Consider the following 23,842-nt stretch of genomic DNA (forward strand, 5'->3'; position numbering starts at 1 on the left):
TTGAGTTCCCATTTGGCCATATTTGTTTTTGACCTAATGATCTTCATGACCCTGGCCATAATCTATTAATTAACTAATGCTTCATGTTTTGCTATTTATATATAGTAGATATGGTTAGCAAAACTTGAGCAACCGACAATTAGATTAGTTTGGCATCCCTTTCATTGGATTCGGGTCCTTTGCTGAAATTTTTGTGATGACTTGGGGCTTAATTATTAGATTCTAAAACTTCGTCATTTTAGAATTATAAAAAATCTTTATACATTTAACTCAAAGTGATGAACCCTTAAATTTCGAAACTAAAATGGTTTAACGAACACCATAGAAAGAATAAAATGAATAGAAAAAGCCCTAATCTCTACCCTTTAGAAGAAATGCAGCAGCTCAAAATTGGTGTCTGGAAATACCAAAAAGTTTGGAGATTAGGGATTTTGGATTCCAATGTTCTTGAAATCAAGGGGATTGACCTATGCCTTCCAATTTCTTATTAGCTAATGGCAAGTCTTGAGAAAATTTAGGTGGATCCTTTCCTTGCTCCAATATGATTCATATCAAACCAAACAGAAAAGGGTTCAAAGCTAAACATACTTTTCTGCATTAAAGATCAACTATGAACTATTGGTACTTTTCTTTTGTTTGTTCAGACTTTGTTGTAGTCATAAAATAAGACAATTGCGCTCCTGATGTCAGATGACATCAGTAGTATAACCATAAACTCTAGTCTCTAGTAGTTGAACTCCCCTTTTTCACAGTTTGGTGAACAAAATTTACCTTAAATACTGTACTCCAATACTAATTAGAGTTCAAATTAGTACAGTTTGCCTAACCTTGTCCTCACTAGTCACTGCAGCAGTGCAGTTGGTCTATATTTGGAATTTCAGAATTTCTGGATATGCTGGTGCTAGAAGTTAACTTTTACTAATTTACCATCATCCTTTCTTTCCCATATTGTAATATTTTAATATATTTTGACAATGTAGGCCAAAATTTTCAAAAAAAGTATGTAACCCGAAAATTCTTAAACATTAATTAGTCCCCTTGTTTATTTTGCATGGTGGCCTTTTCTTCTGGTTGACCAATAGAAGAGAGGTTGATGTGCTTGAGCTAAACTTAATCACTAGTTTGGCCATATCTTAATATTATAATATCCACTGACATGTTAGATTTTCATATGTGGCAGATGAAGAAATAGAAGCTCTCAGAATATTTAGAATAGAGATGACATTTTTGGATCCAGGGATGTCAAATGATATTAACTCATTATTTCCTTAGATTAAAAACTGAAAAGGGGTCTGAGAGGAATTTCCAATTTTTGCATACATATCTCTTAGTTTGACTGTAATATTAAGCTTTTTAGTTTTGGAAGTTGGTCCATTTATACATGATGATTATTTAAATGTATTATGAAGCCAAAGAAAAAATAGTTTATTTTAAGGGTTAGATTATAATAGTTTGACAAGGAACCAGTATTTGTCATATTGTATTTGGTTCTTTGAAGATAAATGAGGGTGGTTTCTCTGAAAACTGAACATGAGCAACTGTGATAGCAACTTGGTAATTAAAAATTCCAAAATTTGCTGAATTTGTAGACCTCTTTTGAGATCCTTAATTTGGTTTAAATAAGACCCTTATGCAGTACCTCAAGAATCACCAACTTAAAAAGCCTCCCAAATTCCCAATTCAATAATCCAATTCAGTACTTGACTTGTGTTCCTTGGTAGCTGTTCTTAAAGAGGGTTGCGAGTCTCAGCTTCTTCTTTACCAAGTCACCGCGATTTTTGTGCAATCGTACTCTCCATTACTCACCCCTGAAAGGGCGGCCGAAGCTTCGGAGCCAGACCCCTTTTCAGGTGGCACATGATTGCTTTGGATGAAGCAAACTCTTATTTGTGAGACTCATCACTAGATCGAACTGCCTAGTCTTTTAAGCATATGTTAAAGAACCAGAACTGCTTCAAAGCCTATTAGTCTTTTTCTCAAGGGTCTGGTTTGAACTTTTGAACTCTACCTTTCACCTTTGAAATTTATCAAATAGAGAAGCATGGAAGAGAAGAATGATCAGATGGATAAGGTTGATGATGTCATGTTGCCGGGTTTTCGCTTCCATCCAACTGATGAGGAACTTGTGGGTTTTTACCTCAAGAGAAAAATTCAGCAAAGGCTTCTCCCCATTGAACTGATTAAGCAAGTGGACATTTATAAATATGATCCCTGGGATCTTCCAAGTAAGAAATGACTCTAGTTCTTCTCTTTCTTAACCAGTTTTCATGTTTGGGTTCCTTTTTCAACATAAAGTTTATCCCTTTTTTCATGTTTGGTTTGAAAGAACATATTTTAAGTGAGCTTAGCAATTGTTTCTTGTGACTGAAGTTTTATTTCATATGTTGATGCAGAGCTGGCAAGTACTGGGGAGAAAGAGTGGTACTTCTACTGCCCAAGGGATCGAAAATACCGCAACAGTGCTAGGCCTAACCGAGTCACAGGAGCCGGGTTTTGGAAAGCAACAGGAACAGACAGGCCTATTTATTCATCTGAAGGCTCCAAGTGCATAGGCCTAAAGAAGTCCCTTGTGTTCTACAGAGGCAGAGCTGCTAAAGGAATCAAAACTGATTGGATGATGCACGAGTTTCGCCTCCCTTCTATCCCAGACTCATCACCACCCAAGAAGCTGTTAGATAAAAGCCTTCCTCCAAATGTAAGTAGTAGTACTAGTTGGTTCTATTTCCCATTTTTCCTCTTTGTATTTTTCAGCTGATCTTTCGGTCTCTAATTCGAGATGTCATGTTATACAGGATGCATGGGCCATTTGCAGGATTTTCAAGAAAACAAACTCAATGGCACAGAGGGCTCTTTCTCAATCTTGGCTATCTACACTGCCCGAACCTACAGCATCCGGTTTTCTAACTCAATGCCCTCAGTTCAGTTCCGAAAACAACATATCTTGCACCACTGACTTAGGATCAGCCATCCAGTTTTGGAGTAACAACAATGAATTACAACATCAACAAGGTTCAACTTACTCAGCTTTCGACGCTCTCCCTTATAAACCCAACTTCAATCCTGTATTAGTCGGAGAAAACATTCCCAATGGCATCATGTTCTCTCCAATTGAAATGTCATCACCACCCAATTTCAACCACGCCTTAGTTGGTGACTTGAGTAACAACCACACCTCAGGGAGCATAGACTTTGATGGCTCACAACAACAACAGTTTAGTAATGGCTTCTCAATCAGTTTGGCTCAAGATCAGATTCAACAAAACAACAACACAAGCCAGGCTAACAATAACAATAGTCATTGGGGGACTATCAGATCAATTGGGTTTCCTTTCAGTTTGGGTTCAGATGATCCTAGTGACATGTCTACTAGCTATTCTACAAGCAAATGTTATACTTGATAGAATTGATAGTATACAGTACAAGGAATCTATTCTTCTCGCTCTAATTAGACTACCATGTAATGTTTGTTAATTAGCTACTAGTCAATGTACAGTTTCCTAAATTCTAATTATACCATTTTAGGCACCATATTGTTTCTTCTTTTGGGTTGTTCAGTTTTACTTTCAAGCTCTAACTACTAACTAACACCAACCAAGACAAGCAGTACATTAAAATCAAAAGGATGCGGCTATTGCCACCCTACTAACTACTTTGTTCTCCCTATATTCTCTTCTCACCCTACACATTTTTTAAATTTCATGTTTACATTGTTCACCCATTTATAATACCCAAAATACCCTTTTTAAATAGGGTTGAATTCAAATTCTTTTTCTATTTGACTCCATCCGCGTCTCTCTCAGTTGTTTTTGGCTTCCTTCCGTTTCTCTCAATCAATCTCATGAAATCTTAGTCAATCAGTCTCATTGGGTTGAACGATCAATGAAAAGATTAAGAATGAAGTTTAAGTATGTATTATGTAGGAGTAATAGAAAAAATAATTGTAATTTTTAGTTAGATATTGTCCTTTATTGTAATTTTATATTATGATATTTTAGTGTTTAATAAATCAGAAATTAGTAGGGTGGCAATAGCCGCACCCAAACCAAAATTACTATAGAGATTTTAGTACAATTTTATGGTAAACTAACAAATAACAGTACTTCCTCCTACATATATGAGGTCCTGAGCTCGAACACATTCCTCATTATTGCTATATTTTTATTTTCAGTTTTTTTGTTTAATAAAAGACAGAGGAATTTGGGAGAGGCCTATACAAAGAAATCTGATAATGAAAAAAAAATGAAAAAAGATAAAAATGTTGGCCAAAAGAAAAAAAAAATGCTGATCAAAAAAAGAAAAGAAAAGAAGAGAAGAAAACTAGAAAGTACAAAACATTTGGGCCAGATGAATGATATAAGCCCACTCCAAAGTTGGTCCAATTTTTGAAATCCGGGTCAGTAATCGATGTTTCCCGACTTCAATACCAAACGTCGTCGTTTGAGTTCTACTCTGCTTCGTTGTCGTCCCAATTTTGGGTTTAGGGTTTTAGCTGTGTTAAATCCTCGCCACCACTTTCCCACAGTTTGCGCTTTCACTCTCAAATCACTCATTTTCTCATGTCTCAGGTCTGCTCCTATAATCCTGCTCTCTAATTTTCTTCAACTTTTTCCCAAATTTCTGGGTTCTTAATTTGAAATTGAAGTTATTGATTTGTTCTTCTATGAATTTCTGAGTTTGAATTGAGTGTTAAGCAATGGCTAGAGGCCCTGTAAGTTCCCTTTTTCGAATTTATGGTTCTAAGAAAAACATATCTAGGTTTAGGGTTTTGATCTGGAATCAATATGACCGCTCTGTATCACCAAAGTTCACATATTTTCCTGCTTTAGAGGTCCAAAATCGTTCATTTTCTACGAGTTTAGTGGACCCAGTTCGTGTTAGGTTATCTTCAGAGAACCCAAAATCTGTGGGGTGGGATAGTGTTTTTGTTAAGCCATTCTCTACTGGTGTGGAAGATGGGGATGAGGATGTGAGTGATAGTAGAACAGTGGTTGATGATTTTGATGCGGATGTGGGGAAGATTGTTGAGTTTGAGGTTCCGAGTGAGAATAAGGAATATATTTGGTCGGAATCAGATGATGATGTTGATAGTGAGAATGAGGCTGTTATTAGTGATTCAATGGTGGAAGAGTTGGGAAGTGGTGATGACAATGTGAGTTCAGTGAAAGCGGTGAGCTTTCAGCACGTTGCGTCGCGCGACCCTGTTGAGTTGTATAGGGAGCTTTGTGATAATGAGAAGGGTGCAAAGCAGACACGGAGTGATTGGGAGACTCTTCAAGAGACGTTCCGGTATTTTGGAAATTCGGGTTGGGCGACTGATCAGGCTCTTGCAATATACATTGGCAGATCATTTTTTCCCAATGCTGTGTATAAGTTTCGGAGCTTTTTCTTCAAGAAGTGTTCTGCTGATGTTGCCAAGTATGTGGTGTCCCTTGGTCCATCTGATGAAGCAGTTAAGTTTTTGTTTCCTTTGTTTGTTGAATATTGTTTAGAAGAGTTTCCTGATGAGATCAAGCGCTTTCGTGGTATGATTGCATCCGCGGATCTCACGAAGCCCCATACTTGGTTTCCATTTGCACGGGCTATGAAGCGTAAGATAGTTTATCACTGTGGTCCAACCAATAGTGGGAAAACTTTCAATGCCTTGCAACGGTTTATGGAAGCAAAGAGGGGTATCTATTGCAGTCCTCTGAGATTATTGGCTATGGAAGTCTTTGACAAAGTAAATGCGCTTGGGGTGTATTGTAGTCTTCACACAGGGCAAGAAAAGAAATTTGTCCCATTCTCAAACCATGCTGCTTGTACAGTGGAAATGGTGTCAACCGACGAAATGTATGATGTTGCTGTCATTGATGAGATTCAGATGATGGCAGATCCATGTAGAGGTTTTGCATGGACGCGAGCAGTACTTGGCTTAAAGGCTGATGAGATACATTTGTGTGGAGATCCAAGCGTTCTCAATGTTGTTCGAAAGATCTGTTCAGAGACTGGTGATGAGTTGTATGAGCAGCATTATGAGAGGTTTAAGCCATTAGTGGTTGAAGCAAAAACGCTATTGGGAGATCTTAAAAATGTTAGGTCTGGAGACTGTGTGGTTGCTTTTTCAAGAAGAGAGGTATTTGAGGTTAAAATTGCAATTGAAAAACACACCAACCACCGCTGCTGTGTTATTTATGGTGCCTTGCCGCCAGAAACTCGTAGACAGCAAGCAAATTTATTTAATGATCAAGATAATGAATATGATGTTCTGGTTTCTACTGATGCGGTGGGAATGGGTCTGAATCTTAATATTAGGAGGGTTGTATTCTATAGTCTTGCAAAATACAATGGTGACAAAGTTCTCCCAGTTCCAGCATCTCAGGTGAAGCAGATTGCTGGAAGAGCTGGTCGGAGAGGAAGTATCTATCCAGATGGACTTACTACCACATTGAATTTAGATGATCTGGATTACTTGATTGAGTGTCTAAAGCAGCCTTTTGATGAAGTTAAGAAAGTGGGCTTGTTTCCTTTCTACGAGCAGGTTGAGCTATTTGCAGGGCAACTTTCTAACATTACGTTCTGCCAGCTACTTGAAAAATTTGGTGAAAATTGCCGCCTGGATGGGTCATACTTCTTGTGTCGACATGATCATATAAAGAAGGTTGCAAATATGTTACAGAAGATTCAGGCACTATCTCTGGAGGATCGTTTTAACTTCTGTTTTGCCCCAGTAAATATAAGAGACCCAAAAGCTATGTTCCATCTTCTAAAGTTCGCTTCATCATATAGCCAGAATCTCCCTGTCAATATTGCTATGGGCATGCCAACGGGTTCTGCTCGTAATGATAAGGAACTCTTGGATCTCGAGACTAAGCATCAAGTGTTGTCTATGTATATGTGGTTGTCAAACCACTTCAAGGAAGAAACTTTTCCATACGTGAAGAAGGCTGAAGCAATGGCAACAGATATTGCTGAATTGCTGGGTCAGTCTCTAGCCAACGCTAACTGGAAACCAGAATCAAGGCAGGCATCAAAGCCTCAACGGAAGGAAGATAGTCATGAAAGGCCATTGTCACGCATCAAACTGTATCAGAAGTAAGTTCTTGAATAGTTGTTTCTATGACTTTTTACTGAACTGGTGTATTTTGTTTAGTCAAATAAATACTATGGCATCTCTAGTTAGTCCTTGGTTCTACATTTGTCTTTTATTTTGTAAGAAGGTGCGTGTTTTGATTGTTGTCTCTTACTATTTGGCTCGATATTATCGATTTCCAGGACATTTGTAAAATTGTAATGATTAGTTTCTTCAAAAATTTGCTCAATTTATTATTGATAAAAAGATAGCTCCTATGATTTTGGTTGTGAATGGTGTTCTGAAAGGTAGTGGTTGAGGCTTTTGAGGTGTCATTTATATGACAGTGGCAGGAAATAGCCGTTATTCATGGTAAATGATAATGTAACATGTTTAATTTCCTCCTTATAAAAGCTCCTCATCAATAATAGAACCAGAAGATGGATGGACAGATGTATTTAGCAGAAGTATGCTAACTTTAAGGGTGTGTTATTTCAAATTATTTGTGTATGGATTGCATCCTTTATATGTTTGTTTAGATCTGTTGACCTTGTTATGATCCCTTTTTATGACTTGCAGGAACAGGCATGACCAGTCTGTAAATTCTGTGCACTCAGAGAAGGTAGCTGCTTAGTGGCCTTGCAGGTAATTTTACTGTCAGAATGGATAGGAAGGAGACTAGAATATGTGTACAATGCATTAAGAGAACAAATTAAGGGTTCAAAACAAAATATAGCATGCATTTGCTTCCGTCTGCATACACAGAACAGCGACCTAAAGAAGCCATAGCGTCCGCCAAATGATTTGCTTCCTTCAGATGGTGTGAAAAGAAATTATGTGAAAAGATTTGAGCTGGCAGTTTAATATCTTGGACCTTTGTACATGTATAGATGCTTACACTAATTTTGGTCGTTCTTTTGTTCTCTAAATAAATGACAAGTATCTTTGGATGTGCTAAAGTTTTGCAAAATGTAATGACAAGTAGTAGAGTAGAGGTTGTACGAATATGAAGTTTCTGTACTTTAAACGATCTGTCCTTTCAATAAAACTGCAGGTCTAATTCCATTTGGTCGACCAAACAATTCAACAATGGTTACAGGGCCACAGGGCTCTTATTGGAAATCGGCAATACACGAACACAGTTATTCATATTGTGTACTTATAATATTTGAAGAAAAGAATGAAATTATTGAGACTTTTTCATTACAGATTCTTCCGATCAAACACCAAGATCAGTTTTCATAAATGAACCGATTATTGTTTTGAGTAATTCTGTTTCTGGATATGGATCGATATCTGTTCTGTGGATAGAAACCGCCGCAGATGGTGCCATCCAATGCAAGGAGTCCATCAGCAATGAGAAAATCTTTACTGTGGTTGTAAAACTAATCTCTACCTGAAGATGCTCGAGGTTTGGTAATGGTGGGCACCTTCTCACTTCTTCTGGAAAGATGAGAGCCTAGACATTCACGACACAGAGAAAGTATAGGATTTTAACAAGTTGGAATAAGACATTTGAACAAACAAAGCTAGTGAATAGTACATACCTCAGGAGCAGCAGCATGCAGACTTAATTTTCTGGAGCAATCAAAATTCTCAAGAAATCTAATCAGACGAAGATGATTCCAAGACGAGCTAGGCTCCCTCCCTATATGGATTGAAATTGTAGCATCCAATAAGTTTGGAATGATTTTGGTACTTTTCATTCGTCCTTCCCAGTAGTCATGTAAAACCAAATTCTCCAGGAGGGGAAACGTTGAAGCAAAGCCTCTAAGCCATGTTTCTGTCAAGCATGTATCAAAGAACTCTAGACTCTCAACATTTTTACAAGAGGCAATGTCAACGTTGCCCCAGCTGTACAGCCCTCCATGTAGTTTAAAAGATTTAAGATTCGTAGCTTCAATTTGAAAACGCACTGAGCCGCAATGCATAACTTCCAAGGATTCGAGGCTCAAACTAGAAAGTTTAAGAGTCTGTGACAAGCCAGTACATAGCTTGAGGGACAAGTAAGCTATGTAAGGGCACCCGGAAATTAACTGCAAGAATGCGAAGTTGCTACTGAATTCCACTAGTTTGAGGGACATAGTTCTCAAACATGGGAAGCTCGTAGGGTCATTGCTGCCCTGTATCATCACATTCTCCAACTTTAGAATGGTTAAAGATCCTGCATTGTTGATGAGAAGTGTTCGTGGTAAGCGGTACGGGGTGTATGCCGGTAACTCTGGTATATATATGAAGCAGATGTCTAACTCTTTAACGTTTCTGTTTCTTTCAGCAGCATAACTCAACCACCTGCTTACGATCCCATTATCATCATAGTTCCGATCACCAAAGTATCTCATACGAAGCCTGAACTTGTCTAATGTGTTGTTATATTTCTCACATCGCTTCAAACACATGCTCAAGAAGTTCATGAACCTTTGATGTCGAATCCCGTTTTTTGCAAGGCGTGCCTGCTCATCCTCATCATCCTCATTATTCTTATCCTCAACCTCATCAATGTCCAATGCAGGAATCAAAGGCCATACACGTAACCACTGCTTAGAAAAAATGCATGTCCGGGCAGTGTTTTTGGTGGAAAGCAGAGATCCAGCGAGGATTTGCTCCATAGCAACGTCAGGTAACTCTGATAGAGAAGTAGAAAATAAGGATTCGGTGTGTTTGCAATACCTCAATATTATTCATCTCCAAATAGGAGGTTTATAAAGAGATACAAGAGTAATCCTAATAGGAAAAAATCTTCTACAACTATACAGAATACGTAATCTACACGTACAAAGAAAGTAAATATTTACAGAATATTCTACAAGAGATGTGTTCACAACTATCTGGTTTTGACCATCTTCAGGCTTTTTGCTTGCAGCTTTTGTATTCTTGTCCATAACTCTTACTCTAATAGAGATGGAGCAAAGCCAACGAATCTGAAAAGTTGATGAAGACGAGGAAGCTGAACAATAAAAAGAGAAAGAAAAGAATCACAAAGGAGACAAAGAATTCTATTCCTAGTCAGTTTTGGTGATGACCGAGTTTAGTTTAATGCAACTAGGGTTATACATACCTAGTCAGGTTTACAGAATTTTAATTTGGAAAATCTTGAGAGATTTTTCCAAATTATTTAGATTGTTATGCCTATAGCCATGAAGTGATTTCTAATGAATTCAGCTTTACCGTTTTAGCATGAAGATATGTAAATTAATCAATAAAACTGTGGAGGTCAGGTGAAAAATTTTGGAGGTCTTATTATCAAAACTCGAATGTTGAGTAGTCATTAGTTATGCTACTGATGATACAACCAAATAAAAATCTACCCTTAATATAATCATGGGAATAAAAGCTTGCATTCGTCTTCAAAAGATTCATCCACTCTACTACTGCTTCCCCATACAGATTAACACAATTTGGTAGATCTTTAATTAACGTTCAATTCTATAGATCTTTAATTAACGTTCAATTCTATTCGCACACCTATTTTTTCTATTCACACACCTTCTCTATTATCTATTACTTTAATTAAAATTTTTTTTTACGAAGTACCCTAACTACCCTCCATTGCAATTCTGTTTATTTTTCTTTTTTCTTTTTGGCAAGTCAATCATCCCAAAATCTTAAACCCTTATTTTCCCGCAGACACAAATTACTTTAGGGCTCTTTGCAATTTTCTCTTTTCTTTTCCATAAAAAACTTCTCTAGCATAGTCATTCTATCTCTCTAACGTGATGCTTTGAAGTTTAATTATGGTAGAACAAATAACTTTAGACCAATCTTTGGAGAAAATTCTACATCTGATTTGCAATAGAGACATGGAAGATATGAGTGTAGTGATCATTCGAGGCCCTATTCATCATTCCTGATAAGATTCTACTAAATTTTTTTGGTGTATTTCAATCCATCGCTCTCCGCTAAAAAGATCAATTTCTCAGCAATTCGGTGGATTGGGAGCTTTAAATGTGTGCGTTCTGTTTGTCCTAGTTTGATTTTGGTATGGCTTGCTTGCTAATCATGGTTTTGACTTGAGTTGATTGATAATTTTGAAATTGTTGACGCTTTGATTTCATTTTGACTTTAGTCATATCATCACTCTGCAGAATGCTTTTTCACTGGGAGTGGTATCTTAAATCAATGTTGCTTAATCAGATGTGAGAGGTTTTGGATCTCCATTAGTTTAGGTGATATGCTATAGCTTGCTTCAGTTTTATATAGCAATCATGACATACCTAAATCCCCAAAATCAGTTACATCGTGATTTTTCATCTGAGCCCTAAATGTTGCCACACTAATTGTAGAATTTTTTACAGATTACACTTCGACTTGCCCAACATTTTTTTTTCTAACTCAGCAATGACATTCATGAGAAAAAATTAGTTTATTGTATAATGATGTTTAATTGATGATTGACTTGCCAAATAGAAAAAAGAAAAAAGAAAAAGAAACATAATTAAAAGAGAGGGTAGTTAGGGTAATTTATAAAAAAAATTGTATTAAAGTAATGAAAAAATAGAAGGGGTGTGTGAATAGAAAAAATGGGTGTGGGAATAGCACCACCCAAAGTTAATTATAAACCACGAATTTCCATTGCCGGCTCCCATCAGAATTAGATCTTCAATTCAATAAGAATGATTATTTCTTTGTATGTATCATAATCTCTTTAAAGGATTTGGAAAGAAACTAAAAGTAATTGAATTACAGGTGCGGCTATTGTCACCCTACTAACTACTTTATATATGCACGGTGCCCTCTTGGATTATTCTCGATGTATCATGTGCTTTGTAATCTATTCTCTCTTGATTTTGGAAATTCAATGCTTCGAATGAGCAACTATCGTCCTACATCACACTGCGTAGTGGTTCGGGACTATACAATAGCTTTTCGAATTATTTGTGCTATCTTTCATCCAACCATTAGGATTTAGCAGTCGGACATGCAAAAAAGGGACACAAACAGCATTCCTGAAAGTGAATCAACCATTTGATCTTTATTGTGTATACAAAACATTCCTATACACTAGTTTGTTTTAAGTTCGATGTGGTGTTGAATGAACCTCAACATCTCAGAGCGCATCGTGTATTCTAAAGAATTGTCAAGATGCTTCGTGATATTCGGAAACCGGTCGTCCTTCAAGAAGCAATTCTGCTGCTCCTGCTCCGCCCTCTCCTCATCGTAGTACCATTCACAGATTACTCTAGCAATAGCCATCATATATAAACCGCAGTCGTACCAATTTGTCTGCTGAGGCATAACATTCTCTTCTCTAAACCAAGGATCATCATCATCATCCCTATCGATAGTCTCTTCATCATCTCCATTATTACTTATGATGTACTTTTGCAGGGCATAACACACCTTCACAGGATGATAATTTATAAACCGACGCAAGTACTTCTTTGAGAAGATGTATCCGATCACAAAAGACACCAGCATATTCTTCTTGGGATAATTTATAATTCGCCGCAAGTGCTTAGAGTAGTACTTGTGTCCCATTTTAGAACTAATGTGGGTAACCAAACTACTAGTCCCAGCTGGAGTTGGTGCTTGTGTTGCTGGAGCTGCCACGCAGTTCTTAACCGCTCGATACAACTTTCTGGCAACCAAACTATTGAAACCCCCAAAGCTGTCGTAATGCACGAATGTATTCGATTTTCTGTAATACACAAGCAAGCTCCAATGCTTTCCACCGTCGCTTTGACTCGTGTCTTCATTATCATTCACGGTGAACATCACAACTTGCTTTTTACTAAGTTGGTGAGACTCCTCAAAGTCTCTAAAATCAGCCTCGGAGTTCTGAGAATTCGCCAGCCAAAAAGAGATTGTAGGGGAAACCAGAAGGGTGCGATCATCATATTGGGAAGTAAGATAACTGAAATAGAATTGAATAATGCAATCGTTTAAGTAGTGCGGGCCGCTAAGCAGATCCAAGTCGCTCCTTTTCAGCACAACACCATTATAAGTCAGGACCTCCTCATCCATCAAGCGAGCACCAGCAAGTAATCACTTGCTGTAATATATCTGATTGATCGATCGATATATATAGTTCTTTTCGATACTAGAAGATCTGATCAATGGTACAAAATAGGATGCTAGAAATTGACAGTACGAAATTTAATTCAATAAATAGAATCGGGCGTGGAGTTGGGTTCTAGCTGGGCTGGGTTCCAAATCCCTTCAAAAAAAAAAAAAAAAATGCAATTTAATTTCTATTACAATATGACCATTTATTCTAATTAATGATAATGATATAAACATCTCTTTTTTTGACTTTCAGCTCTTATATTAATAGATCTGTCTTCTGTTAATACTCGCTAGCTATACGTTTCCATTTCCTTGTAGGATAAGGTCAGTAATTTTTTTTTTTTTTTTAAGGACTTGGTTTCCTTGCATGCAGGTTCATCAGGATTTGATTTCCTTGCTCTTATTTCCATGTCAACTATCTTAATCAATACACTTGTTCGCCAAGTAACTGATTAATCAAAACCTTTTCCAAACTAGAGTTATCCAATGACATGATGGGGTTATCTATAAACCCAGTTCATCATCAGTGCTTCTTCGAATCAGATTTATAAACACACATCTCTTTCAACCCTGAGACCTTTTCTCATTTGGCTGGAAGAAATTCATTCAGCGAAAACGACATCAATGCTATGGAATGGAAGTAGTTAAAGGTAATAGACAAACATGTACCCATCTTTTGGGTTCAGAAAGCGCTAATAGATGGACAAAACAGCTTTTGTTGATTCCATATTCATATTCCATTGTCAAAAGCTGAGACAAAACATGATATCAGTAGAATAGTACTAGGAAATATGGCTAGGACCAACTTACGCTATTGTGACAGTCATGCTAGTCGGCTCAAAATCTAGGCCGGACGGAATCCGCCAGTTCAAAAGTGTGTGTCTAGTGTGACCGGGAGGGACACTAGCCCAACCCGCAGTTCCTCTTTACTTTTCCTGGGTGTGCATCTTATAGTTCTTCCACACCCACATACTATATATCCTATCTAACAGACGGCATATCTATATAGTTCACCTGCAGTTCTCCTGTGCATGGAAACATAGACTGCAATGGCTACCTCAGTTACTAGTTAATGGAAGTACTAAATCCATTTTCTGTACTTCGGTGTCACACAGCACGCATTTGTGTGGGAAAAGACCAGAAGCCTCTATTGCCCGCAACTTACAGCCAGTGCACCACAGCAAGTGTTTACAAGGGAAATTGGCCCATATCATCTTCTGCTGGTTGCATGCAAAACACCTTCTTACCGATAATCTTTCCTTGTAAATCTGAACGAAGACCATAGAGTTAGATATAGATAATATGCAGATGATTCATATAACACATTAACACGCACTGTAACAGTAAGAACATCAAAATATATCTAGTTTGCAGGCCATATCACCTTGTAGAAATCAAATTCACGAAGGAAGTATGATTTGCTCCATTTCTTGGACAGGGACTCCAAAACGAGATGCCGTCTTGGATCCCTAATATTTATACGTCCTTTATCCCCTGCACTGCACTGTCCCTTTTCATTGTCAGTCTCTCCGGCTAGCACGTCAGTTTCTTTCTGACCATAGAATAGAGGATCTGGTTTTAAGAATTGAAGGAACCTCGGGTGCACACATTGTACTTTATCCTCTGCAGAGTTCATTTCAGGATACCCAGAGGAGGGTTTCTCTTGCCCATGGCTAGTGACACTTGAGCCAAACTTCTCACCAGCATTGCAAATGGAAAGGTCCTCAATACACTTTGAATCACCACCAAAGTCAAGTGAAAGGTCCTGAAGGCACTTTGAATTAGCAGCATTGTCAGCTGAAAGGTCCTGGAGACACTTTGTATCACTAACGCTTTCAATTGTAAGGTTCTGAAAACACTTTGAATCACTGCCTTTGTTAACTGAAAGGTCCTGAAAACACTTCAAATGGTCCTGAAGACACTTTGAATCACCACAATCGCCACTTGAGAGGTCCAAAAGACATTTTGTATCACCGCCTTTGACAAGCAGTGCAGACAGAGACAGAGTGTGAGGTGTTCTCAGTGTAGGAAGGAGTCGGCGTTGAGGCCTAGAAAATTTTGGCCGGAGGATCACGTGAGTTGGAGTTCCACGTTTGCAGATGGGGAGAATCTCAACAGTACATAAATCGGAGAAACATTTCACAAAGTCACTGAGCTTAGAGTAGCCCACAGATGAGTGATCCAGTTCTAACCCAAATTTAGCCCTGAAGTCAGCTTTTAGAGAAGACAGAGCATAATTTGAATGCTTTGACAGACCTTGTAAGAAACCAGGAAACCACTTCTTGAAAACCTTTAGCCATGTAGGAGTGCTTGGATCCTCAGAGCTCTTGGTAACTTGAGGTTCAGTGGAACACCCCACTGGTTGTCCAAGGACTAATCTATCAGCCCAAGAACCTTGTTCAGGGTTATCACCTTCCATAATATTCTCGTTCGACTTCTGCTGTGGAAGCTGATTTTGAATATTCTTCTCTTGTTGTCGTTGTTGAGGTGACATCTTCTCAAACTCAGCTCCCAAAACCAATTTTGGAATTAAACTTTTTATTTCAACTTTCTTGCCTCTCATGGTGATGTAGTGCGCTTGCATAGCTTCTGAAGCCGATTTCTCCTCTCTAAATGTGACAAAACCAAAGCCTCGAGATTGTATCTTGTTTTCTATTTGAGTTACAATGACTATAGCATCGTCCACTGATCCAAACTCCTCTTCACAGAACTTTCCCAAATCATCTGCTTCACAAAGTGAATACAGAACTATGTTAGTCCGAAAAATAAACTTGTACATATCTGTTATTTAGATTATTGATCCTGCTAGATAATCATGCTTATTACAACATAAATTATTTTGACAAAAGTTCATAGGTGCATTACCAGAGTCCACTGAAGGAGGAAGTCCACCAACAAAGATTTTGCGTTTGAGTAGTTTAGCAGCAGAAAAATGACTCCGGTCTGCTCCCTCCTTCACTTTCCGAGACTCCTCCTCACAATGTGCATAAAAGCACTTAGCTCCTCTGACACATCCTCGATGAGAGTCAAAGTACTTACAAACCTCTGCCTTGGTGCTTGAGTTAACATTTCTAGCATTCGCAGGCAGTAGAAACTTGAGAACAATGAACATAGTAAAGATATAAACATGCATGAGTAAATGCCTGCTGACACACAAGCATATAAGACGGAACATTTTTTCTTTTCTTTGAAAGAGAAAACAAGCAACTTTGATGCATATAACAATGGTTACCTTTCGTTAGTGGTGTCTTCATCTGTCAACTCTAAAGCCATACATTTATGTTGATTGGGGAAAGCATGATTAACTGCACATGAGAAAGTACGGATGTTAAATCAAATATACAGAAGATGGATAAAGTTGCTTGATATATTATTTTCACATGTTTTAATAATGAACTTACTGAGGCTAACAGTGGTTGGATTCAGCAATATGTAACGCATATCTTGAGAGGTTGCCAGGTCTATAGCTCTTTGTCTACTGGTATTTTAAAAGTTTTGCAGAAATTCATGCAGACACATGTACAAAAGAAATGTTAGCATTCAAAGTTTTAACTAAAGAGGCTCTAGAACCCACTACTGGAAAGATACAAACACAATAGAACTGAAGAAGAAGTTTTTCATTGTTCCTTACCGCAGATTAAGGACTTCACTATTTGCTCCCCACGTCAAAAGAAGCTCAGCACACTCCTTACTCTCATTCTTCACAGCGAAAAACAGGGGGGTTTCTTTCATTTCCGTCCTATATTGGACACCAACTGGGTCTTCCAACAGAAGGACCTGTCAATGGAAAAAATTCATGGCTACTGAGTTTCATGAAAACTTAAAGGGTGATGTTAACCAATGTATTTCTGGTTGCCAAGCAAGTTGATTTGTTAAGCAAATTGGAGAAGTAGACGAGGAAACATATGATACCTCAAGTGCCTCTGAATTACCATTACCAGCAGCAATATGAAATGCTGTCAACCCCAATCTATTCCTTTGGCTTACTCGGGCACCATGATCAATAAGAAGCAATAAAATTCTGGGGAATGAAAGAATACAAAGTTATTAAGGTAATTAAACCCTCTGCATCAGTGTGTGTGTGTGTGTGTGTGAGAGAGAGAGAGAGAGAGAGAGAGAGAGAGACTTGATCTGTTGGGGACACAACAATCTGGACAATTTAAGGATCCAATGAAGAGCAGAATTTCCATCTGCATCAGCATCATTGACATCTATATTTGTCTTCAAAAGCAGCTGAATAACTGCTTCGTCTCCTCCCTATCAAATTTTTGTTGAATTATGGTTTACGTATCATAATATGATCCCAAAGCGACATTGATATAAAGTACTGTATATGATAATTGCTCACTCCATATTTAAAAACAGAGCTCTACAATAGCAAATTTGTTCCCATGCAACTACTATGCATATTTTCTTCTAGCTACATTCTATTCAGAAGCTACCAGTATGGATTAACTATTATGCATGCTGGAGAGTGGAGACAGAACACTTTGAAGATGAAGAGCTTTTTGTCACTGATCATTCAGAATGCTATTATGATGCAATGTGCACAAATAACACTATTATAATTCAATATATTTTGATTTGCTTCTGCTACATATTCTGAATGTACCTTTATTTTGCATAGTACTGTAATCCTAAGTTCTAACAGAGTAGTAAATTGTTTCCATTTAATATAACCCATTATTAAACGAAAGCAAGAAAACAACAAAGGGAATGAAGAAAACACCAAGGCCCACCACCACATTAGGCCAGAAGGACCCAATCCCAAACACAATAGAGAAAGAGAACAAGAACTAGATCAATAATTTAGCGGCCAGTAGCAATGTCTATAATTCAATTGGACCATCCTAATCAGAAAAAACTGCAAAATGAGATTTCTACCACAGGACATATGGAAATGATCAAATTATCGTTCTCTCTCTTCAAATTTCTACTCTTTTTTAAACAGTTAGAAAATTTCCCTCTGAATATTATTTGAAAACTGAACAGAACGACGGAGTCTCATCTCACCTGAGCTGCACGGATGAGTGGCGAAGTCACCTTCTTGTCCCCACCACCGCTGCTCTGAGCTACAGCTCCGAAGAGCTGAAGCAGTTCTATCTCTCGAAGCACGAGCTTCCTCCTCTCCGAGTTTTCGCCCTCCGTAGCCGTGGAGGCGCGTTTGGCCGCCCTCAACGGCAACGCTGTACGGCCGCCCAGGGACAAAGCCTCCCTTATGAGCCATTCGTAGATAGTCACCTTCTCCTTGGTCCCCGATTCGGAATCACGCAACTCCAAGACGGAATCGTTAACCTTCTCGGCGGCGGCGATGAGCAGCGCCGTCAGAGAAGCTACACGGCCTTTAACGGCGTAGCCATACGCCACGTCAGCAATCTCCTTGGTTTTTTCACTCAGAAGTTTCACCGTGCTCAAATCCTGAGATTGATCATTCATGGAATCACAATATCAATTAGCGACACGTCGTTTTTTTAGAGTTGGCAGCTTTTTCTAGCATACCAAACAGGCTTGGTGTTCCGCCAAAAAAAAAAAAAAAAACAGGCTTGGTGAAGTATTTTCTCCAAAAAAAAAAAGGCTTGGTGAAATTTTATTTTCAAATTTTGAAGCAAAGACAGACCTTTTCACTCATGTGAATCACCAAGTCTTCAATGGAGAAATCGTTCGGATTCCAATTCAGATCCATCCTGAAAAGTAAAAAAGTAAAGATTAAATGTAGGTAGTAAAACAACAAGAGCTTGCTTCAATAAATACGAACGGTAAAAAAATTCAAAAGCGAGCTGAAAAGGGAAAAAGCAGATTTTCCATTTCAGGCCATTTCTGCAGAGGGCTTTTACGGGGAAGGAGCACTGCCTTTTAGCCATTTCTGCGTATCAAACGAAAACGACGTCGTGATTTCGACGTTTTGATATTGATTTGCCTTACCTTGTGTCACTAAGCGACAATTCCAGTGCTAGCTGTGCCTGACCGTCCTTGGTCCTCAGGTCCGTACGAGCGTGTTTCTTCAGCAAAACCTCCACGCACCGCGACGCGTGAGCCGACGCCGCCGTGTGCAGCGGCGATTTCCCCGAGTCGTCGAACTCGTTCACGAGCGGAACCGTCCCAAGTTCGCCGACGAGAAGCGCGGAGGCGCACTCCGCCGAGTCGAAGTTGCAGCAGAGGTGCAGGAGCTTCGACGCCGTCGCTCGGTCCAGCACGTCGCCGCCGGCGAGCCGCTTCGTCTGAGTCAAAAGCTCGGCCTTGCTGTCGAGATAGACGGCTCTGATCAGACTCGTCTCGGCATCGACCGTGTCGAATCGGTCCGCACTCGCCGCGGCACCGACGGAACACGAACCGGCGCTTTCACCGTTATAAGAAAAGTAGCTACATTTCGCAGAGGATTTGAAGAGCTCCGAGGCTCCGAAGCTTCGTATTTCCTGCGATTCATCACGATTTTGAGTATGAGTTCAAGAAAAATTGAACATTGATTCCAAGAAAGTGGAGCTCAGATTAAGTAGAAAACAAACCAGATCCATCTGAAATCGCTAAATTGAGCTCAGGATTTCGACGACGAACAATGCAGAACACATTTGCAGAGTGATCGAACGGCGTCGCTTCGATCGGCTTAGAAACCCTAGCTTTTACAGGTTCTTCGTTTCGCTCTCTCTCTCTCTCTCTCTCTCTCTCTCTCTCTATCTCTCAATCTTTTTTGTCTTCACTCTCTGACGGTAACGGAGACACGAAATGGGAGGGAAGCTTTTAGTGGAACCAGCATTTATACATAGACGCGCGGACGTCAGGATTTAATTAAATTGGTTTAATTCCCGTTGTAATTATTTTCTTTTTCTTTTTTCTTGTAATTAGTTAGACAAATAGGTCCTGGCCTGGAAAAACCAAGAGATAAAACTATAAAAGCACCAGAAGGGTGCATCAAACTCAGTACATAGTACATACCAGAGCCTAACTAGTCAATTTGTATCCCATTTTGGTCCTTGGTGATTTTTTTTTTTCTTTGCGTCTTTTACTGTTTTGAACGGTTGTTAATAATGTCAAGTTTCGTCAAACTGCCGTTACCAGTATCGCTTATTCTCATGCGTAAAAGCTCAGTTCATGTCATAAGTCATCAAATTTAGAAATTTTTAATGCGTAATTGCGTACGTAATTTCGCACTAACTAGTCAACTCGCAACGTTTCCTGGGAGGTATTTGAAAAGAAACTATGGGGTTGTTGTCGTGAAGTTCAATATGAAGATGGAAACGGTAATTTTCTAAATATTTGTTATTATTTATAACTACGGTGATCAGATTAAGATCTGTTATGTTTTTGATTTGTACTAAGATAAATACGTACCTAAAAAAGAAAAACGTGGAAGATTGTTGGGTACCGTTGCCATAGCCTAATATTTAAACAAGATATTATACAAAGGAGGACAAGTAGCTCTTACAAGACAAGGTTTGGGGATCGATCTGAAATGCTGAATCAAATGCAGACTTTGAGTGGGTCTAAGCCTTCAAAATTTGAAGTAGAGCCAAAGGAGATATAGAGACAACCACGCATGGTATCACTACTCTAGTTATGGCAGTTTGGCAGAAGTGAGACACAATGTAGAACTCTGATCTGTACCCTAGTACCTTTGCAATTCCTGGGAGTGTTATATACTTATATGGACAAAAATTTGGAACTTTTACTCTGGCATGTGATCTGGTAAATGTTGAGTTTACTGCAATGCATATATATAAGTTGGTTATTTTTAGAGACAAATTAAGACTAATCTTAAATTCGGTTGATTATTGCATATTGAGCTCAAAGAGTGTTCACGTATTCGACTCCAATAACCTTTGAAAATTCTCTCTCCGCGAAAACCCTAAAGGTCGGCCTCCGCTCTGCAAAATCGTCCTCGTCCGGCGGCGCTCGGGAGCACGGGCGGGCTTTTGGGCTTCGCCGTCGTCGTGAGGTCGGCTGCCGGACGGATATTGGATTGCTATTGCTTATGGGGGGGGGGGGGGGGGGGGGCCATCGAACGGGGTTTGCTTGGGCTTGTCGGATTGTTCTGGCTGGGAGGACAGATGGTGGGTGGTCGTGCTAATTGCTCCGGCGATCGAACCCGGATGGCAGTGGTCCTGGATCGGGGTTTTTGGTTTCTCTTCGTCTTGACGTGTTTCGAGGTAGCGTGGCCAATGGGATTTGGGTCGCAGTGGTGTGATCGTGGCGGAGCGGATCGCGGCTATGCGGATCGTGGCGGCGACAGTGTGGGGTGTGAGGGCATGGCTGGTTGGATCGGGGTTGGGTGGCGTGACTATGGCAGTATGGCCCGTGTGGTGCGGTTTTGAGTCGCTGACGGTTGCGATCGTGGGGGGCAGGTTGCGGCGGAATGCGGCGGACGGAGAGAGGCTTGCCGGAGCTGGTTGGTGCGACAGGGAGCTGGAGCTGGTGGACTTGGACCGGACCAGTCTGATGGGCCTTGGTGGACCTTTTGTTTGTGGCTGTCCTCTATTTGGGCTTTAAGTTTTTGGGCTAGGGTCCTACTCTAGTCCAGTGTCAATTTGGGCTAGGGTTTGGGCTCTTGGCCCAACTCTATATGTTTTTAGTTTTTATCTAAATTCAATAATTTCCTTGTATTAGGAACCTAAATCACTAGTGCCTCCGGCATAGTACCAATGGAGGATCTCCGCTATCTCTACGATCTAAAATGTATAATGAGTAGGTCTAATCTATGTACCACTGTGGGTACTACCACTACCTTCTTGTCTGTCTATGTCCTTAAATGACAGCGGAATGGTATGTAATGGCCTATTCTGGCTTGTGATGAATATACTATTTTCGCCCCGTGGGCATGATTCAAAAAAAAATTGAGCTCAAAGAGTCAAAGTCTTCCAAATTTCTTGTGTTCCACCCAATTTTTGTCAAAATTTCCTACTATAGCACACATTTTTCTTTTCATGAATAGTCCCATTATTTTTTACGGACAAGGTTCATCTTGTTTTTAAAACTAAATGCTAGATGGCATAAAAAATCGTTTGTATTACGTAACTGAACTTTAAATACATTATTAGTTAGATTTATTTAATTAAAAAAATAAAAACATTATCAAATTAACATAAGAAGTTGCTACCACACATTAATGACAAAAAAAAAAGTTCATTTTTTGTTGTGGGTAACGGAATCAGGTTCCATTAATAATATCAACAACCTCACTCTGTCAAGTTAGAGAGATTCAAAAATCCCTCGTATTACAACTCGATGCACAAATCAAACTGCTCAAAGCAGAAAGACAAAAAAAAAAAAAAAACAAAAGGTAAAAACCCCTCCACTTATCTTATCGTCTTATCCTACCCTAAATCAGATGAACTAATTTAAGGATAGAATAGGGTTAAGAGTAGAGAAAAAGAGTTCATTGATTTTTTTTTTTAAAGGCAAAGCCAATATATTGATCAAAAGCTAGAATGACCATTACATACCCTTCTGCTGTTATCTAAACAGACAAGAAGATGTGTTAGTAGCCACGATGGTACATAGAACTAGGTCACTCATTTGACATTAAATACATCGAAATAGCAAGAATCCTCCTTCTGTACTACTCCAGAGGAGGAGGATTCGCTAAAGGCATGAAAATGCTTAGGTCCCTAAGAAATTAGGGAATTATTGAAAGCAAAAACATTACTAACCTAGGGTTCCTTTTTTTTTTTTTTTTTTTAACAAAGGAAATAATAGAAAGAAAAGACTAACTAATTGAAGCTCAACTGGCCCAAAGAAACAACAAAGGCCCAATAACTGACCCAGCCCAGTTCCACCTCCACCTCCCTGTGCTGAGAACGACGCACGCAAGCCGCGAACAGCCACCGCCGCCACGTCATGCCGCAACCATATCGTCGCCGCCCCGCTTCAAGGAACACCTCCAACCCACGCCGGACCACCTAGAGAACATCAGCGAAGCCGGAAATACCAGATCCGATTCAAGGATCCCCGTGCCCCAAAAGACGCCAAAATGCACCCATCGGTGATGCTGTGCTGCCGCAGCCCCTTGGACCGGAACCCACGCCTGCCCAAGGCATAGAGAGGCTTCAAACCAGAAACAGAGCCAAATCCACTGTCAAACTTTGAGTCACTGTAGATCCTAGAAGCCAGAGAACTATAAGTCACCGTCACCCATCCGGCAGCCTCACAACGACGATGAGGCAAGCCCCATACCGAAGAGGAGCGCCGCTGGACGGGAAGAGCTCGACTAACCCTCGACCAAAGCTATGCGCGTGCGGCGCGTTCTGGTCTTCTTTTCAGAAAACCCTACAAAAATTTGTATACTGGCTTTGTGAAAAAGAGTTCATTGATTATGCCATATGTCACAAATTTACAATCATGTCGGCTATCAATATTACTTAAGAAAAAGTAATAAAATCGTTAATTTGAATTCATTAAATTTCAATCATAATGGTTCCTATTTCCAAATTTTAGAGTCTTATTCCGCAAGAAAAAAACAAATAGCTAGCTCCCTCAACTCCTATATGAAGAAGGTGCAGGATACAAGTCTCTTTGAACTCGATCCATCGATATCTAGTAGATTCTACAAAGGATAGGCAAAAGAGATCTTATGAACCTCCACAGACTACTGTCGATAATGTACATTTTCAAGAGTACGTAATGGTGGTCAGTCTGATGCTCCATCTTTTTAATTGCAGCGGCGTCGTCCTTAATAACGTACATGGTCTCTAGATGATGTATTTGGAATTACTGTTTATCGTCACTTCTTCTTTTAAATTTATCAGACATATTCGAGGTTAATTTGGAATACTAGATCTTTTTTTTATTTCACCCACT

The 23,842-nt window shown here is 39.3% G+C and overlaps 5 protein-coding genes across 6 annotated transcripts; 2 read left to right on the top strand and 3 right to left on the bottom strand.

The window, feature by feature from the left end:
- The first annotated feature begins 1,645 nt into the window (after positions 1 to 1,645).
- On the top strand, positions 1,646 to 3,525 carry LOC133746186 (putative NAC domain-containing protein 94). The gene is made up of 3 exons (XM_062174354.1): positions 1,646 to 2,225; positions 2,394 to 2,695; positions 2,793 to 3,525. Exons 1-3 carry the CDS (start codon positions 2,042 to 2,044, stop codon positions 3,396 to 3,398), a joined length of 1,092 nt encoding a protein of 363 aa, XP_062030338.1. The 5' UTR covers positions 1,646 to 2,041; the 3' UTR covers positions 3,399 to 3,525.
- Positions 3,526 to 4,432: 907 nt separating this feature from the next.
- On the top strand, positions 4,433 to 8,256 carry LOC133726401 (DExH-box ATP-dependent RNA helicase DExH18, mitochondrial). The gene is made up of 3 exons (XM_062153944.1): positions 4,433 to 7,071; positions 7,628 to 7,693; positions 8,103 to 8,256. The coding sequence occupies exons 1-2, from the start codon at positions 4,694 to 4,696 to the stop codon at positions 7,680 to 7,682; spliced, it is 2,433 nt and encodes an 810-aa protein (XP_062009928.1). The 5' UTR covers positions 4,433 to 4,693; the 3' UTR covers positions 7,683 to 7,693; positions 8,103 to 8,256.
- Positions 8,257 to 8,267: 11 nt separating this feature from the next.
- LOC133733832 (FBD-associated F-box protein At1g66310-like) lies at positions 8,268 to 9,657 on the bottom strand. Its single transcript, XM_062161477.1, has 2 exons — positions 8,596 to 9,657; positions 8,268 to 8,507 (listed from the first exon to the last, which is right to left on the bottom strand). The coding sequence occupies exons 1-2, from the start codon at positions 9,655 to 9,657 to the stop codon at positions 8,268 to 8,270; spliced, it is 1,302 nt and encodes a 433-aa protein (XP_062017461.1).
- A 2,392-nt stretch (positions 9,658 to 12,049) lies between these two features.
- Positions 12,050 to 13,012, bottom strand: LOC133733840 (NEDD8-specific protease 1-like). Its single transcript, XM_062161486.1, has one exon. The coding sequence runs from the start codon at positions 13,010 to 13,012 to the stop codon at positions 12,050 to 12,052; it is 963 nt and encodes a 320-aa protein (XP_062017470.1).
- A 742-nt stretch (positions 13,013 to 13,754) lies between these two features.
- On the bottom strand, positions 13,755 to 19,751 carry LOC133726402 (uncharacterized). 2 transcript variants are annotated; one of them, XM_062153946.1, is made up of 12 exons: positions 19,558 to 19,751; positions 18,977 to 19,467; positions 18,672 to 18,738; positions 18,068 to 18,472; positions 17,181 to 17,311; positions 16,967 to 17,075; positions 16,686 to 16,831; positions 16,456 to 16,532; positions 16,287 to 16,359; positions 15,920 to 16,125; positions 14,439 to 15,778; positions 13,755 to 14,322 (listed from the first exon to the last, which is right to left on the bottom strand). In XM_062153946.1, the coding sequence occupies exons 1-12, from the start codon at positions 19,564 to 19,566 to the stop codon at positions 14,113 to 14,115; spliced, it is 3,264 nt and encodes a 1,087-aa protein (XP_062009930.1). In that variant the 5' UTR covers positions 19,567 to 19,751; the 3' UTR covers positions 13,755 to 14,112. The 2 variants fall into 2 exon arrangements, with proteins under 2 accessions (XP_062009930.1, XP_062009929.1); XM_062153945.1 differs by having other exon boundaries at positions 14,439 to 15,781.
- Positions 19,752 to 23,842: the final 4,091 nt, after the last annotated feature.

The sequence above is a fragment of the Rosa rugosa genome, chromosome 1, assembly GCF_958449725.1.
Source record: "Rosa rugosa chromosome 1, drRosRugo1.1, whole genome shotgun sequence".
Taxonomy (NCBI): Eukaryota; Viridiplantae; Streptophyta; class Magnoliopsida; order Rosales; family Rosaceae; genus Rosa; species Rosa rugosa.

Bases quoted from the DNA above. Each gene is read 5' to 3' on its own strand.
- LOC133733832 (XM_062161477.1), bottom strand. From the start codon at position 9,657: ATGGAGCAAATCCTCGCTGGATCTCTGCTTTCCACCAAAAACACTGCC. The intron at 8,508-8,595 runs GTATGTACTATT...GTGAATGTCTAG, and splicing joins TGCATGCTGCTGCTCCTGAG to GCTCTCATCTTTCCAGAAGA.
- LOC133726402 (XM_062153945.1), bottom strand. The intron at 16,126-16,286 runs GTAACCATTGTT...TGCGAATGCTAG, and splicing joins GAAGACACCACTAACGAAAG to AAATGTTAACTCAAGCACCA. The intron at 15,782-15,919 runs GTAATGCACCTA...CACTTTGTGAAG, and splicing joins TCCTCCTTCAGTGGACTCTG to CAGATGATTTGGGAAAGTTC.
- LOC133746186 (XM_062174354.1), top strand. From the start codon at position 2,042: ATGGAAGAGAAGAATGATCAGATGGATAAGGTTGATGATGTCATGTTG. The intron at 2,226-2,393 runs GTAAGAAATGAC...ATGTTGATGCAG, and splicing joins TGATCCCTGGGATCTTCCAA to AGCTGGCAAGTACTGGGGAG. The intron at 2,696-2,792 runs GTAAGTAGTAGT...CATGTTATACAG, and splicing joins ATAAAAGCCTTCCTCCAAAT to GATGCATGGGCCATTTGCAG.
- LOC133733840 (XM_062161486.1), bottom strand. From the start codon at position 13,012: ATGGATGAGGAGGTCCTGACTTATAATGGTGTTGTGCTGAAAAGGAGC.
- LOC133726401 (XM_062153944.1), top strand. From the start codon at position 4,694: ATGGCTAGAGGCCCTGTAAGTTCCCTTTTTCGAATTTATGGTTCTAAG. The intron at 7,072-7,627 runs GTAAGTTCTTGA...TATGACTTGCAG, and splicing joins CGCATCAAACTGTATCAGAA to GAACAGGCATGACCAGTCTG.